General features: G+C 40.8%; 1 protein-coding gene across 1 annotated transcript; it reads left to right on the plus strand.

Moving 5' to 3' along the window:
* The first annotated feature begins 435 nt into the window (after positions 1-435).
* GJA1 (gap junction protein alpha 1) lies at positions 436-14,301 on the plus strand. Its single transcript, XM_055262809.2, has 2 exons — positions 436-678; positions 11,415-14,301. The coding sequence occupies exon 2, from the start codon at positions 11,431-11,433 to the stop codon at positions 12,577-12,579; it is 1,149 nt and encodes a 382-aa protein (XP_055118784.1). The 5' UTR covers positions 436-678; positions 11,415-11,430; the 3' UTR covers positions 12,580-14,301.

Consider the following 14,301-nt stretch of genomic DNA (forward strand, 5'->3'; position numbering starts at 1 on the left):
TACATTTAAAGGAAGGGAATTAGATCATCAAACAGGTCACTCAACCTACCTCTAACTTTACACACCTTGGTCAATGTGAAACAAACTTGAACTGGTTATATGCTTCCCCACCATTTTTATTTATTGTAAGCTACTTTAAAAATTTTAGACAATGTTATAATAAAAATATACACTTTTTTCCCCATTATCCCTGGTCTTCTGGTGAAGCAAGCACTATAATCAATGATTCTTATGTGTGAGGAGCATCTCCAAGTAGAGGCATTCATGTCCCTAATGCTATTTTATTTTTCCTCATCAGCCAATTTAAACTACAACTTTATCCTGATCCCGCTCCTGCTCTTTGCCTCTTCTCCCCCCAGCCCTTCCACATTCACCAGCCTCCTCCCCACCTCCTCCCAGCCTTTCCCTTTGCCCTCCCCTTTCTTCTAGCCCCTCCTCCCAGTTGAGTCAGTGGCTTGAAACTTTTAAAAGCTCTGTGCTCCAAGTTACAAAAAAGCTTTTACGAGGTATCAGCACTTTTCTTTCATTAGGGGGAAGGCGTGAGGAAAGTACCAAACAGCAGCGGAGTTTTAAACTTTAAATAGACAGGTCTGAGTGCCTGAACTTGCCTTTTCATTTTACTTCATCCTCCAAGGAGTTCAATCACTTGGCGTGACTTCACTTCTTTTAAGCAAAAGAGTAAGTTTTTCAAAAATGAGAACACGTTACCTATTAGTTTCTTTTTCTACAAGTAAAACTTTTCTAAAGTTTTAAAATGTGTTAAATGTAATTTTGAATTATGATACTGTAAATGGATTGATGGATTTGAAAGTGTTTCTATAGTTTTAAAGTTAAAATTTATTGTACCAAATATATATTTTGACTGTTAAAAAAGTTTCTATTAACATTGCAACAGGTAAAAAGGTTCAAACCATTCCGATTAGAGTAAAGGATTAGTTTACTGGATGTTTGGTTTTTCATTTTAGAGTATCATTTTATTTATTTATTTATTTTTGTAATCAGTAATAGTCTAGGTGCTATCATTTGTTGGGTGGGGGGGGCGGTTAGGCGCCTGGGTTGGGGGATTTGACTGGCTACATCGCAAAAATCAAAGTGCAAATTTGCTTAGCGTGCTTCCTATAGTATTCTACACTTCATAGAATAAAGTGCTTTTTTCATATGGAAATCTTGATTGATGTTCTATAGCTTTGCAAAGCCAACTTCTTTTGTGACAAAGTGCTTTGTTAAAACATCGTGGTTACTTGACTTCCACGTGGTTCCTTCCTAGAATTTTCCCCATTAAACAAAAAGGTATGAAATTCAAGAGTATTAATATCATGCTTTAAAAATCAACAGTAAATTGTTACTTTGTGTTAGCAACCGCTATGGAAAGATTTGAGACCCTCAGGAAAGACAGCTTTTACTCGACCACGTTGGCAGTTTAGAAGATGAAATCTCTTGAATGGGTGGTGGTTAGTTACAGAGCATTAGCGATCAGACGTTTAAAAAACAGTGTATGCTAGGGTGCTTTTCCCAAAACCGTCTCCTAAAACGGGAGCTCCTAGAAAGAGCAGGAAAAAAACTTTCTTAAACAGCGCTTTGGGAGCTCTCCCCGCCAACACTCGCCGCCCCGCACCTTCCCTCTGCTCGAACCTGTAACAGAATTCAGAACTCTGGGGCAGTTCTTTGGAGTTGGAGCTCCTAGGGCAAAGGTAACGCTAATGCGTTGCTTAAAAGGGTTCAATTTTTAAAATATTTTTACTGGCAACACCCATTTTGTTCATCAGAAATGCAGCCATGCATTTTTGTGCCCAGTAAAGATTTTCTGTTCTGTGTAAATCTACAGACTAAAATAATTAGTTTAGATTCTTGACGTGACCCTGCAGTGGAAGTATTTGCACCAGTGAATGCTGAAAAGCAAATAAAAATGAAAGCTTTGCGGAGGCCGTGGGCCGGACGGGCGCGGGGCGCCTCCTGCCATCTTAGCGTCTGCCGGGCTCCTTGCCGCGCCTTCGCTGCCCGAACCAGCGCGGTTTTGGGACATTTGCCCCAAATCCTTACAGGTCAAATCGAGCTCAGGTCCGAGTTAGTCACTGCAAAGGAACCTGGGGTGCGGGGTGGGAGGGATAGGAGGAGAGATGGGCTGGGTGCCAAATGGTAGAAGAACAAATGGTTGATTTAATTAAAGTTGTCAGTCTAATTTCCCATCCCTCTCATACCAGCCTTTTTTTTTTTTTTGTCTTAAATTTGCTGAATCCCACTATCTCCTCGTTGGTGAGAAAACCTGAATGCCCTGGGAATTGTGCTTAAATTGCACTTGCAACTCCCCTGGAAGTTCCTGAAACTTCCCGAGAATGAGGCGGGGCGGCTCAAGGGGAAAGGGCAGGGAGGAGAGACCCTCGGGAAGCTGATGACGCGTCCGGGGCAAGTCAGCCTGTTTCGGAGAAGCGCGCCTCGCGGTCGGAGCAGCGCTGCGCCCACCCTGCCCCTTTAGTGACCCAGCCAGCCTTTGCTGGGGGTTTCTGATAACGCTCATCGATAAGCTCTCCTTGCTCCCAAAAGGCGTGCTTCTCTTTCTCTCCAGGTACAAAGTAGGGGTGGGAAGGGGAGAGCTACACAATGTTGTAAAAAGAAGCGTGGCTTTATTTGGAAGTCGGTTGAATTTCTTTTGCTTCCCCGACTCAGTTAGTAACGACAAGAAAGATACTGAATATCGCCCTCCGAAAGTCGGGCGCATTTGAACTCGGTGAAAAGTGTCCCTGTGAGGAAGCCTAATGTTTACTTTTGTGCAAGGATAACTGGAAATTAAAGCGTCTAGTAATGCAGAGATTTCATTAAGCGAGCCCGCCTCCCCCCGCCCCTCCCCCTCCCCGCGCCAGGAATGAAATAAGCCAGTTAGACAGAAAACACTTTTGGGAGAAGACTAATTACTTCTGGGTAGGCCGAATTGACTGGAAATTATACCAAGCAGAGGCAGTACATTCCATTCCGTCCTGGCGATGTTGATTCTATATTATTAGAACATGTTCCCCCAGTGTGGGGGTGCTTTGTACTTCCCAAGTCAGGGTAGACTGGTTACCTGTCCTCTGCTGGGAAAATGCAGTGGTAGTGCTTTGCTCCTACTTTCTTGACTGTTTAAACATGTTCCACATTTTTCTAATGCCTTCTGAGGGTTCTCAACCCAGCCACTGAGTTCCTCACCCTTGGCGGCTGTGATACCAACAATGCTCTCACCCTCCTTGGGAAACATGGTTGCAAAGATGCTCCGCAGGAGGCAGATAAAAGGCTGTGCTTTCAGATACTGAAGGTTGCTTTGTTACTTAGATGTTTCCAATTTCTGCATAGAGAAGGAGGGAAAACACGGTGCATTCTTTCTTTTCTTTTCTCTACATCCAGGGGTGTAGCTTGGTTTGAGCCTTTATATATGATACCCGCAGGGAAGGAAATGATAGGACAGTCACCAGTGATTAATACCTTCCACTCCGCCTTTCCTGTTGTTCTGACTTATCTTCAGGATTCTCAGTTATTTGAAGAGATGTGTGGGAGCTTATCCGCACACACCAGTTCAGCTCTGGAGAGAAAAAGTAATTATCTAGTGTTTATTATTAGTGTAATATTCCGTATGGATAATGCAAGTTTTAAAAAATCCCCAGAGCATGTCTTCCATGGGAGATTAATATATATTTTTTTAAATTCTTAGCATAATTGCCTAAATTCTCCATCTAAAGTCACCTTTTAACTATGTATGTACAGATTGTCTTTTACCTGTTTTCAAATTGTGGTTAGCTCTTTTTTTTTAAATATAGCAGTGGCTTATACAATTTCATAAATTTCACATTCCAATTTCCCTATGCTTTTAAAATAATATTTTAAGAAAAATATATGTTTATCGTCAGCTGGGCATGATGGCTCATGCCTGTAATCCTAGCCCTTGAGAGGCTGAGGTGGGAGGATCGCTTGAGGCCAGTTTAAAACCAGCCTGAGCAACATAGCAAGACCCCACCTCTATAAAAAATTTTTTTAAAAAGAAAATGTATGTTTGAGAATCATTTCTTAGTTACTGTTTTGCTAAAGAAAAGATGAAAAATTTAAAAACAAATGAGCTATATCTAAAGGTCGTCTAAAGAGTAAGAACCAAACTTTACTGAGCTGTTACTAAGAGCTTCACATGCATGAGTTATTTATTAAATTCTCATTGAAAAAAGTAGACTGTCTTAATCAATACACTTGTGAGGGCCCTAAGGGTGTCTTTATATGATTATAAAACAACAAGGCTATTCATTAAAAATAGTCAATTTGGAGGTGGAATTAAGAGTAGGGGCAGAGGAAACGCCAAGGACTGATAGAAATATATTAAGTTACATCACAATTGAAGAACATGGCTTTTAGCCTCAGCTTCTGACTTAGGGTTTTCTCTCTGGTAGCCCTAAACTGATCTTGAGAAACTCGTTTTGTGGGAGAATTGAGTAGTAGTTGTTGAACTAGGGAGAGGATTGTCTTTTATGGGATGCACCATCCTCTCTTTGGATGGAGTTCCTCACACCTCAATCCCCATCTCATCTCATTAAGTGGATGCTAATGTAAGTTCAGTGATGAGGAGGGGTAAGAGCTGGGGAAGGAAGGCTTGTTGGCGTTTTTTTTGTTGTCCTCCCCTCTGCCCCCAAAATAAGCAGTTCACAACCTCAAATACCTACACAAATGTGCAATTCTTTATAAATAGATTATTACATACAGTAAGTTTGATACACTACAGTTAGGCCATCTAGGTATAAATAAGGTAAGGAAGTAAAGTTGGATATTATCTGATGAACTGGGAATCTTTTCCATGGTACTTGATTCTAATCACTTTACTGCCTGCAGAGACTCAGAATGTAAAGATGTTATGCTAACCAGGGTTAATATCAACTGCTGCTCTTCCCCTTCAGAGCCCTAGCTTTCCCCGATATTTATCATTCTGGAAATAAACACGATTTTAAACAGGCTATTTCTTCTTGTAATAGTGTCCTTGGCTACGATAAAATTGTGTGGTGCAATCGGAGTTAGAACATCGTAGAACTAGGGGACAACCACACAGTTGTGTTTTTTCTTTTTTTTGTTTTGTTTTGTGTTTTAAATCCTAACCTGCAACAGCCTAACAGTGAACTGAATGTACAACCATGATACCTGATGCAGTTCTACAAGAATCCTAACCCTCATTAGAAACTAATTTAACAAATTCAGGAAGCTCTTTGTTAAAAAGCCTTTTTTCTTTTTTTTTTTTTTTTAAGCCTGTCAAATTTAGCAGTGGGGGTTGTAAAGAGCCTTTTTTCTTAATTTAGCTCTATTGCCTGCTCAGGAATCATTTGAAGCATGTTGTTTCAACAAACAGTTCTCTGTTTCAGCAATTGTCACTTGAAAATTTAACAGTATGAGAATGAGATGATGACAATACTTTTTTACTGTGAAGTTTCCTTTTTAATTAATTTGAAACTTTAGAAATTTGAGATATAACTACAATTAAGAGAATCCCAAAGAGACAAAAAACAAAAACTGGTGAGGTTTTTTTTTTGCACGTATCTATTTTTTTGTGGAAGCCCCATTTAATTCATTTAACATGTAGATATACCCGAATTAATTAATTCTTTTCTTTTCTTTTTTTTTTTTTTGAGACGGAGTTTCACTCTGTCACCCAGGCTGGAGTGCAGTGGTGCCATCTCTGCTCACTGCAGCCTCCGCCTCCCAGGTTCAAGCAATTCTCCTGCCTCAGCCTCCAGAGTAGCTGGGATTACAGGCACCCGCCACCATGCCTGGCTACTTTTTTGTTGTTTTTTGTTGTTGTTGTTGTTGTTTTCTTTGAGACAGAGTCTCGCTCTGTCGCCCAGGCTGGAGTGCAGTAGTGCGATCTGGGCTCACTGCAAGCTCCGCCTCCCGGGTTCACGCCATTCTCCTGCCTCAGCCTCCCGAGTAGCTGGGACTGCAGACGCCCGGCTAATTTTTTTGTATTTTTTTTTTATTTTTAGTAGAGACAGCGTTTCACCGTGTTAGCCAGAATGGTCTCGATCTCCTGATCTCGTGATCCGCCCGCCTCGGCCTTCCGAAGTGCTGGGACTACAGGCCTGAGCCACCGCTCCCGGCCTGCTTTTTTGTACTTTTAGTAGAGATGGGATTTCACTGTGTTGGCCAGGCTGATCTCAAACTCTTGACCTCAGATGATCCTCCCACCTTGGCCTCCCAAAGTGCTGAGATTACAGGTTTGAGCCACATCTCTTACTCTTTTAAGCACTGGGGATACAGCAGTGAACAAAGCAAACTCCCTCGTATTGTTCACATTGCAGTTGAGGAAGGCAAATAATAAATCCTTCTCATGGAAGGAGGTACATAATAATCAGGCAAATATTTACTATATCAAGTAGAGAGAAAGTCTATTAAAATAATAATTTTTTAAAAACCAGGGCAAAGGGAATAGGAAATGACAGGACTGGGGAAAGGATGTTGCTATTTCATACTTGGTGGTCAGGAAAGTTGGCCGATGAGGTCAGACCTGCAACAAGTGAGGATGTGAGCTGCGTGGATGGAGCAGAGCTCATCAAACCAAGCTGATTGTTGGTTTGTTTTCTCAAGATTGACTGATTACTTGGAGTATAGGTTGGTGAGCAGGGTGACCAGGCTAATGACATGAAACCTAGCAAACTGGTGATGGCTGAGATGAAGCTAAGGGTGGCTGTTGTAAGTGTGGAGGAATAGACAACTGAGTTCACTCAATGACATTTACTGGAGGGGCAGAGGTTATTACAAAAGTGAAAGAAAACATTAGAAGGGTTTGCATTTGAGTTTTTGGGCATGAATATTTTTGGGTGTTAGTACATTAGACACACACATGATTTCCCTTTCCTCCCAAAAAATCCATTAAATGATTTTATCGGGAACTTCCATAGACATTTCCTTATGTAGGTTTAGACTCTGATTTTATTCTTTCAGATAGTAAAGACCTTCACCTTCTCTTTTCTTTCAATCATAAAAAGATGCTGGATATCAAATTTTACTTTAGTTTTCAATAATCCTATTTACCTTTATTTTTTTATTTATTTATTTATTTTTTTTTTGAGACGGAGTCTCGCTCTGTCGCCCAGGCTGGAGTGCAGTGGCGCAATCTCGGCTCACTGCAAGCTCCGCCTCCCGGGTTCACGCCATTCTCCTGCCTCAGCCTCTCCGAGTAGCTGGGACTACAGGCGCCCGCCACCACGCCCAGCTAATTTTTTTGTATTTTTAGTAGAGACGGGGTTTCACCGTGGTCTCATCTCCTGACCTCGTGATCCGCCCGTCTCGGCCTCCCAAAGTGCTGGGATTACAAGCGTGAGCCACCGCGCCCGGCCCTATTTACCTTTATTTATTTAAGTCTCTCCATTCTCATTACATTTATCTCTTCTTGAGAAAAATATTTAAAGTTGATACTAAAATACTTAATTCTAATAACTATTAGTATATTAATGGCATGGAAAGACTTGACTGCAACTTCGGCACCGTGATTTGTTTCTAGCAAAAGACATAGTCAAATGTAATTTAAAATCAAAGCTTTATTTTTAAGAGATTTCATTTGAATTAAAGCGTTTAAGTTCTTCTGCTCTCAGGGAGCTGCAGATGGAGATGTAAGGAGTCACAAGCGGCTGTGGAGCCAAGGCGGTCCTCAATGCCGGGTGCCCAGAGATCTGCTGCGCCTCGTACTCAGCCCCTTGGATTTTTTAGACTGTTCCTTCTGCTTTGCTGACATTTCTCCCACTCCTAAATATTTTGAACAAGAAAGGGCCAGAAATGTCAAGAATAGTAACAAACCAAAAAAACCTTACTTCCTAGGCCCCACCTCCAGAAATTCAGATTCATTCAGACTGGTGAAGACCAGGAATGTATGTTTTTAACAAATGCTGCCAAGTGACTATGATGCAATTCAGGAAAGGGGCCAGAGGGGCCTCAGGCTGGTCACACTTAGTGCCTGTAGCTTTGGGCATCCATCCAGTCTAGGGGGCCATGAAGAGCAATGGAAATGTAATCTAACATGATGCATAGACGGCAAAAAGTGTGGTCCAGCTGCTAAGACTCTGCTCTTAACAAGAACTTTGCACAACTCCTCTTAGACAGACCTTGGTCTACATATAAAGCACCAGCTCAGTATCCTAGAGGTGAAGGCATGAATATATGTGATATGTCCAGCTGCGTTGGTCTTCTCATGTATTAAATAAGAAATATACCTGTCTCCCCATGGTGAATAAAAGTGCAGTTTATAGTCTGTAGATCAATGCCAGGGATTCTGTAAACATATAATTATGCCCTTTTATTATAAGAGGATATTAACTTACCATACAAGACTTGGAAAAATGAAGATATTAAACCAGTTTGGGAAGATACAGCAGGGAGGAACAACCAGTTGCCAAAATTTGATTCATGGCAATGTGAGCAACTACCAAAAAAAAGGGAACAATTTTTGTTACCTCTTTTTGGGTGGCTGTCACATTAAACATTATTTGATGGTATCTATGATAGTGGTGATTGACAGGTAGCTACGTGTTACAGGATACTAGGTGTCCAATTCGATAATTCATATCTTATTAAGATGAAAGAGTATAACTCATTAATGCAAATAACAACTGCATGGGTGCTTAAAGAAAAGACAACTTTGCAATTAAGTTGCTAGAGTATTAAAAAAGAACTACTAAAGGGCTGCCTGATGACTTAGTTCACGTACTATGGAACTGTGGAGTATTTTTGTAGAATCTCAAAATTATATGAAAGTCATGTATCATATGAAATGTTTTTTTATAGAATGTAAACAAACTTAGTGATGAATTACTATAAGCATCTACACAATCATATTTTACTTTGAGTAATGATGAAATCCTAGCTAAAATAACTTCTGTTGTGCCTGGTCATATTTCTAGATATGATAGATTTGTCTTCAGCTCTATCATTGCATGAATGTGATGAGTTTATGCAAACAGTTTATCTTTTTATACTTGATTGTTTTTGTTATTTTTCCCCTAGCAATTGAAATATATGAGCAAAAGCAGATGACACTGGCAAAATATTGTAATTTTTTACAAACAGAATTAGGGCCAATTTTACACATCATCACATAGAAACTGTCTATTGATATAGCTCCAAAAATTGTTTGTCTGACCCTCATGGACTGTACCTCATTTCCAGTCTAGTATTTGCTGCTAAATTGTAGGTTTTTTTTTTCTTTCACATTCTCTCACCATCAAACTGTCCATCACGGCTAAATTACTCCCTCACTTCAAGCCTTTCCTTGGCTATTCAAATGTCTTTGTCAGCCTTTCAAGCCTTTGTTCTTACTTGACTGCTGTTTTAAATTGATGCTGTTTTCATACATCAATTTCACTTTCTAACTTGTCACTTCAGAATCTAAAATGACCCTTCCTAAGTAAAAGGGAAGCTCCCTTTTTTATGACCACTGGAGAGCGTTATTTCTGTGGCCTTCACACCCACCTCCCACTCTTACTCAGCATTCTTTGGCACCAGTCCCTGGGCTGTTATCAAAGGTACCCATGATGCCATGGTACCATCTAGCTGGTGCATAGTTTAGCTTTATGGCTCAGCCATCTCTTCTTTGTTCGGTCCAGGAAATCCCAGGTCAGGTGCCCATTTCAGTTTTTCTTGTTCTCTATGACCAGGAGACTCAGTATCAATTTTTATCAGCTAAATGGATAATCGGCAATTAGAAACATAAATTGAACTAGACAACTTTGGGGATTCTTGTTGGTTGGTTTCTACTGACTTACATCTTTTTATTAAGACGGAGTCTCTTTTGTCACCCAGGCTGGAGTGCAGTGGCGTGATCTCTGCAAGCCCCAACCCCCCGGGTTCAAGCGATTCTCCTGCCTTAGCCTCCCCAGTTGCTGGGACCACAGGCTCCCGCCACCACGCCTGGCTAATTTCTTGTATTTTTTGTAGAGACGGTGTTTCATCATGTTAGCCAGGATGGTCTGAATCTCCTGACCTCATGATCTGCCCGCCTCCCAAAGTGCTTATAGGCGTGAGTGGATTATAGGTGTGAGCCACCACGCCTGGCCAGATCCTTTTACTCAGTAATGGAGAAGGCATAGACTTTAGATAGCTAGATATTGATAAGAAGTTAAATGGGATGTACAGCCTGAGGATCCAAAGCCCAGTAAGGGAACTTTAAAGTATACAACAATGAAAAGATGAAAACCAATCTTTTCTGGCTGGAGAAAACACCCTGAAGTAGGTTTTGTTTGTTTGTTTTTTAATAAGGCTGTAAGTATTATGGAGACAAAATGAACTTTTTACTTGAAGTGTGATGTGTATTTAGTCTTTGTTTTTGAAAGTAGGTTACTACATATAATGACACATTGTAGCAAGAGTATATTTCCATATAGCCTACTTTTTCTCTGGACAGAAGGCTGACTTCTGAGCTACATAAGTCACTGCTTAAGAAAAAAATAGTCACCATTGCTTGGGAGGCTAAGGCAGGAGGATTGCTTGAGCCCAGGAGCCTGGGCAACATAGTGAAATCCTGTCTCTAAAAAAACAGAAAAGTGTTAATGACAATAATATAGCATATGCACAAATTACACTTGATATACCATTGAAAAATCTTCCAGAGGCCGGGCGTGGTGGCTCACACCTGTAATCCCAGCACTTTGGGAGGCTGAGGTAGGTGGATCACCTGAGGTCAGGAGTTCAAGACCAGCCTGACCAACATGGAGAAAACCCATCTCTACCAAAAATACAAAATTAGCCAGGCATGATGGCACATGCCTGTAATCCCAGCTACTCGGGAGGCTGAGGCAGGAGAATCGCTGGAACCTAAGAGGCGGAAGTTGCGGTGAGCTGAGATCGTGCCATTGCACTCCAGCCTGGGCAACAAGAGCGAAACAACATCTTAAAAAAAAAAAATCTTTCAGAGTGAAATTAGTAATAAAATGATATATAATAGCATTAAAGTTTTGGAAAGAAGCTTATGGATGTGTGTTCATAGGTGTTCTTACCTGGATTCTTGATACCTGTGCTTTGAATAACACACATCAGGATTTTGCTTAGCAAACACAGACCTACCAGGCAAAAACTGTCCTCGTTTATCAGACAAATAAAAGGAGCAGAGGCTTAGCACAGGTGGCTTCTCAAGTCACATGGCAAGGCAGTGGTTGAGCAAGCAATACACCTTCCCAGGTTAAAGATTGCAACTCATCATCTGTTGCTTCTAAGACTTACTTTATCTCAACAAACAAAACAAAACACTTGTTAGATCTTTTCTTCTTTGGCGAAAATGGGACAGGAAGAGTTTGCACTTGGTTTTTTGTGAAAGAATGTTAGAAATATATGAAACCGTTGGTAGTATTTTGACTATGGGCTGAAAGGTTACTAAATGTTAAACTAGTAATTTGCAATCTCTGATCCTTGAATTGTCTCTTTGTTTCTTTCAGGTGGTGCCCAGGCAACATGGGTGACTGGAGCGCCTTAGGCAAACTCCTTGACAAGGTTCAAGCCTACTCAACTGCTGGAGGGAAGGTGTGGCTGTCAGTACTTTTCATTTTCCGAATCCTGCTGCTGGGGACAGCGGTTGAGTCAGCCTGGGGAGATGAGCAGTCTGCCTTTCGTTGTAACACTCAGCAACCTGGTTGTGAAAACGTCTGCTATGACAAGTCTTTCCCAATCTCTCATGTGCGCTTCTGGGTCCTGCAGATCATATTTGTGTCTGTACCCACACTCTTGTACCTGGCTCATGTGTTCTATGTGATGCGAAAGGAAGAGAAACTGAACAAGAAAGAGGAGGAACTCAAGGTTGCCCAAACTGATGGTGCCAATGTGGACATGCACTTGAAGCAGATTGAGATAAAGAAGTTCAAGTATGGTATTGAAGAGCATGGTAAGGTGAAAATGCGAGGGGGGTTGCTGCGAACCTACATCATCAGTATCCTCTTCAAGTCTATCTTTGAAGTGGCCTTCTTGCTGATCCAGTGGTACATCTATGGATTCAGCTTGAGTGCTGTTTACACTTGCAAAAGAGATCCCTGCCCACATCAGGTGGACTGTTTCCTCTCTCGCCCCACGGAGAAAACCATCTTCATCATCTTCATGCTGGTGGTGTCCTTGGTGTCCCTGGCCTTGAATATCATTGAACTCTTCTATGTTTTCTTTAAGGGCGTTAAGGATCGGGTTAAGGGAAAGAGCGACCCTTACCATGCTCCCAGTGGCCCGCTGAGCCCCGCCAAAGACTGTGGGTCTCAAAAATATGCTTATTTCAATGGCTGCTCCTCACCAACCGCTCCCCTCTCGCCTATGTCTCCTCCTGGGTACAAGCTGGTTACTGGCGACAGAAACAATTCTTCTTGCCGCAATTACAACAAGCAAGCAAGTGAGCAAAACTGGGCTAATTACAGCGCAGAACAAAATCGAATGGGGCAGGCGGGAAGCACCATCTCTAACTCCCATGCACAGCCTTTTGATTTCCCCGATGATAACCAGAATTCTAAAAAACTAGCTGCTGGACATGAACTACAGCCACTAGCCATTGTGGACCAGCGACCTTCAAGTAGAGCCAGCAGTCGTGCCAGCAGCAGACCTCGGCCTGATGACCTGGAGATCTAGATACAGGCTTGAAAGCATCAAGATTCCACTCAATTGTGGAGAAGAAAAAAGGTGCTGTAGAAAGTGCACCAGGTGTTAATTTTGATCCGGTGGAGGTGGTACTCAACAGCCTTATTCATGAGGCTTAGAAAACACAAAGACATTAGAATACCTAGGTTCACTGGGGGTGTATGGGGTAGATGGGTGGAGAGGGAGGGGATAAGAGAGGTGCATGTTGGTATTTAAAGTAGTGGATTCAAAGAACTTAGATTATAAATAAGAGTTCCATTAGGTGATACATAGATAAGGGCTTTTTCTCCCCGCAAACACCCCTAAGAATGGTTCTGTGTATGTGAATGAGTGGGTGGTAATTGTGGCTAAATATTTTTGTTTTACCAAGAAACTGAAATAATTCTGGCCAGGAATAAATACTTCCTGAACATCTTAGGTCTTCTCAACAAGAAAAAGACAGAGGATTGTCCTTAAGTCCCTGCTAAAACATTCCATTGTTAAAATTTGCACTTTGAAAGTAAACTTTCTAGGCCTGACCCTCCAGGTGTCAATGGACTTGTGCTACTATATTTTTTTATTCTTGGTATCAGTTTAAAATTCAGACAAGGCCCACAGAATAAGATTTTCCATGCATTTGCAAATACGTATATTCTTTTTCCATCCACTTGCACCATATCATTACCATCACTTTTTCATCATTCCTCAGCTACCACTCACATTCATTTAATGGTTTCTGTAACATTTTTAAGACAGTTGGGATGTCACTTAACTTTTTTTTTTTGAGCTAGAGTCAGGGAATCAAGCCATGCTTAATATTTAACAATCACTTGTATGTGTGTGGAAGAGTTTGTTTTGTTTGTCATGTATTGGTACAAGCAGATACAGTATAAACTCACAAACACGGATTTGAAAATAATGCACATACGGTGTTCAAATTTGAACCTTTCTCATGGATTTTTGTGGTGTGGGCCAATATGGTGTTTACATTATATAATTCCTGCTGTGGCAAGTAAAGCACACTTTTTTTTTCTCCTAAAATGTTTTTCCCCGTGTATCCTATTATGGATACTGGTTTTGTTAATTATGATTCTTTATTTTCTCTCCTTTTTTTAGGATATAGCAGTAATGCTATTACTGAAATGAATTTCCTTTTTCTGAAATGTAATCATTGATGCTTGAATGATAGAATTTTAGTACTGTAAACAGGCTTTAGTCATTAATGTGAGAGACTTAGAAAAAATGCTTAGAGTGGACTATTAAATGTGCCTAAATGAATTTTGCAGTAACTGGTATTCTTGGGTTTGCCTACTTAATACACAGTAATTCAAGAACTTGTATTATGAGTTTAACAGTCTTTTGGAGTGACCAGCAACTTTGATGTTTGCACTAAGATTTTATTTGGAATGCAAGAGAGGTTGAAAGAGGATTCAGTAGTACACATATAACTAATTTATTTGAACTATATGCTGAAGACATCTACCAGTTTCTCCAAATGCCTTTTTTAAAACTCATCACAGAAGATTGGTGAAAATGCTGAGTATGACACTTTTCTTCTTGCATGTCAGCTACATAAACAGTTTTGTACAATGAAAATTACTAATTTGTTTGACATTCCATGTTAAACTACGGTCATGTTCAGCTTCATTGCATGTAATGTAGACCTAGTCCATCAGATCATGTGTTCTGGAGAGTGTTCTTTATTCAATAAAGTTTTAATTTAGTATAAACATA

The sequence above is a fragment of the Symphalangus syndactylus genome, chromosome 2, assembly GCF_028878055.3.
Source record: "Symphalangus syndactylus isolate Jambi chromosome 2, NHGRI_mSymSyn1-v2.1_pri, whole genome shotgun sequence".
Lineage (NCBI taxonomy): Eukaryota > Metazoa > Chordata > Mammalia > Primates > Hylobatidae > Symphalangus > Symphalangus syndactylus.